This window comes from Aplysia californica, unplaced genomic scaffold (assembly GCF_000002075.1).
Source record: "Aplysia californica isolate F4 #8 unplaced genomic scaffold, AplCal3.0 scaffold00224, whole genome shotgun sequence".
Classification (NCBI taxonomy): domain Eukaryota; kingdom Metazoa; phylum Mollusca; class Gastropoda; order Aplysiida; family Aplysiidae; genus Aplysia; species Aplysia californica.
The window spans coordinates 366,880-370,027 of NW_004797494.1; the positions used below are offsets into that span (position 1 = coordinate 366,880).

General features: G+C 41.9%; 1 protein-coding gene across 1 annotated transcript in view; it reads right to left on the reverse strand.

Annotated features, from left to right (window-relative positions):
- Positions 1–2,234: 2,234 nt before the first annotated feature.
- Positions 2,235–3,148, reverse strand: part of LOC101850006 (hemagglutinin/amebocyte aggregation factor) — a gene marked incomplete in the record, with an annotated part of 7,583 nt that continues 6,669 nt past the window's right edge. The window contains 1 exon segment of the mRNA XM_035970123.1: positions 2,235–2,541. Coding sequence (XP_035826016.1) covers positions 2,473–2,541 — 69 coding nt within the window.

A 3,148-nucleotide genomic window follows, 5' to 3' on the forward strand; every position in this document is an offset into this window, starting at 1 on the left:
AGAGAGAAAGAAAGAGAGAGAGAGAAAGAGAGAGAGAGAGAGAGAGAGAGAGAGAGAGAGAGAAAGAAAGTGAGAGAGAGAGAGGGGGAAAGACAGCGTCTCTCGGTAGATGTGAGAGGGCTCAGTCCTGGGACTTATCTACCTTGACAAGGCCCAGACGGGCACAGCTCGAGTCTCAAAGCAGCACCAGCACACACAGCACACTCAGTCAGCGCTACCACTCACCACTGGAGCACGTGGGGGCGGCTCACTCTCAGCGGCCTGTCTGATGACAATGAGAATTGCTGCCTGCTGGAAAACTTTCCACTTTGGTCTTCTCTCAGGCTCGCAACCGAAAGGTCGTGGGTTCAAACCTCACCACGGGCTTGACTTTGTGTTCTTGGTAAAGGCACTCTACACGAATTTTCCTCATTCGTCCAGGTGGGAATGAGTACAGTACCCGCCTATAGACGGCGAAAGAACTTGTCAGTTTGTTTGTGTTTGAGAGCTTAATCTACTTCTCCCATGAAATGTAGTATGCTTCCTGGGAAGTTGAGAATGTTTACGAGTATCTTAGGGCCTGCTGGGGTAATAATAGCAGAGAGCTTGCTGTCGAGCAGGTACATACACTATAAAATGCCGCTATATATTTGTTCTCTATTTGGTGACAGCAAATTATACCACACTCCCAAAGTTTTTGACTGACAAGAGCCTGGCTGACAGAAGATAATTGGTAGCTTTTAAGCACAAGGGGACTATCCCGAAAAATGCTGTTTTGAGAAAATCGAAGGAAACGTTTTTGGACCCTTGTTCAGTTTCTTTAAAGGACAAGGGGAGTTTTCTCTATAACCAAACAAATATACACACCAATGAGACAAAACGTCCCCTATAGGTATGGCAATGCCCACTTTTGGTGTACTCATAGGTCAAGATTTCTGGAAATCCCGGGAACCTGGGTTAGCCCGCTTGTCCTTATTAAAAGCGACCAATTGAGAACATTGGGCACGATAAGAAAAATTGATGAAAGATAGCAGCCCTCCTCTTTTTCCCTCCTTTTCTGGATACTCAAATCTCGAAACTGCTCAGACTTTCATCCCAAACTGCGGTTACAACTTTGTATTCATCTATCAGAATGACAGCATCGCCATGGAGTTTTTAACCAAAAAAGATTTTTAAAAGAGCATTATAATGTTTGTAATACCAAGCTTTACTGTCCCCCCTCCCCTCCCCAGGGCAGTGCCACTGACTTGAGTGTCTTTCGGCCATTACCAAAAGGGGGGGGGGGTATTAAAATGTTCTTATGCAGAGTAGAATTGCAAGAGGACTGATTTATCAATGTCATGCTCATACTGTGCCGGAACAACATAGGGGGAACTGCTGCTTTTTCTCTCCTCATCCTTACTATCGTCATATTTCCGCTACCTGTTTTGTATGTTTGTCACACTCTTGTGAACTGCTATTTCCGGTGCCTTGACTTTGCGCTGACATGTATTTACTAATATCCTGTCTTGTGTGCGTATACGTGAATGTACTTAACCTTTGTAACGTCTACTGCCATTGTTAACGACCAAGAAAAATTTCTCCCTGCGAGATGAATAAAGATTGTCATTGTCGTTGTCAATGTTTCGAATTGTTTATTAACCTCGTTTCTATTGTATCGCCTACGGAGGGTCAACTCAGGCTCTCCTGTGGGACGGGAAACATCCATATTTTCCTCCTCTCACCGTGTGACTATACTTTGGAGGGGGGCTCTCGTGGCCTAGAGGTTAAGGGGTTGTCCTCTCATTCAGAGGTCCCGGGATCGAATCCAGGTAGCGACGGAAAAAAAATTCTTCTCTAAAATTGTCTTCCTTTCTCCTCCTTTCCTGTTCTCTAGCAATGCTCTCCTTTGCCCCCCAGATGATAGAATTGGGCAGGTTTCAAACCCCCCCCCCCCACAAAACAAACAAAAGCAAAAGAACAACGCCCCCCCCCCAAAAAAAAAATTTTTTTTTTAAAATACCTCAAACAAACAAAAACAAAAACATTCGTAATACAACCTCCATCTAATGCGAACGTTGATACAAAAAATCCCACACGTCAATCATCTCAACGAACCGATAAACTGACGAAGACATCGATGGCAACGACTATAACAGCAGCAAACATCATCAAAAGCAACAACAGCAAGATAGATACTTATACTAAAGATGTCCTAGCCGTTGGGATACAAAAATACGAAAAAACTATCAAAATATAAAAAACCAACACATCTCTATTGTCGCAAAGGGAAAATTCCAAACTTTTAATGAACGACATTAATACTTTTAAAAAATCTCTCTGAAGATACAGATGAGGTTTGAAATTCTTTTATCTCTTAACACAGATGTAATGTGAAAGAATTGAAAACGACAGACAGATCTTGACCATCGAACATCCGTTGCCAGTATCGGTGTGGTAGACTATATTTTCCCCCCAAGTTGAGAGCGTATAATGTGGCTGTCTGCATAGTGTTTAACCGACAACCTCACCGTCTATTGGGCCCTGAAGCTTGTCCAGCTTGCAAATGTCAAACTTGAAGATCCGATCCCTTGAAAAAGAAGACATAAATTAATGTAAGGCATCGTGGTGAAGTCTGGCGCTCGTTAAAAGAATTAAATTTAAAAAATCAGCTCTTTTTTTTTGACCGATGGGCAATTTTTGTTCTGATTTTCTTTCTGTTTTTGTAGCTCAACACCTTATAAGTCCATTTAACAACACATTTTTGTGAGGATTTTTTTATTACTTAAAGACATTGAGTAAAGGCATACAAAATGAACATTTTCAGTATCCAAGGACTCTCAGGCTATGGAACTTACCAAACCTTGGCAGCCATTTTCTCACAAAAGTTTCCTACTCAATCACAAATATCTCTACTTCTGTTCAAGATAGACGAGTATTTTTTTCACCAAAAAGAAGGCAAATGAACAAGCTTTAAGATGATACCCATAACCCCACATGCCTAAAAATTGACGAGCGCCTGATTCCACCACGTCGTGACACAAATAATAATAGTATGTGCGAGTGGAAATTTCCGGCCTGAGAATGAAATGATGAGAGCGAAGATGGCGATAACCTCAGTTCTGGTGATGATGATAATGATGATGATGATGATGATGATGATGATGATGATGATGATGATGATGATGAT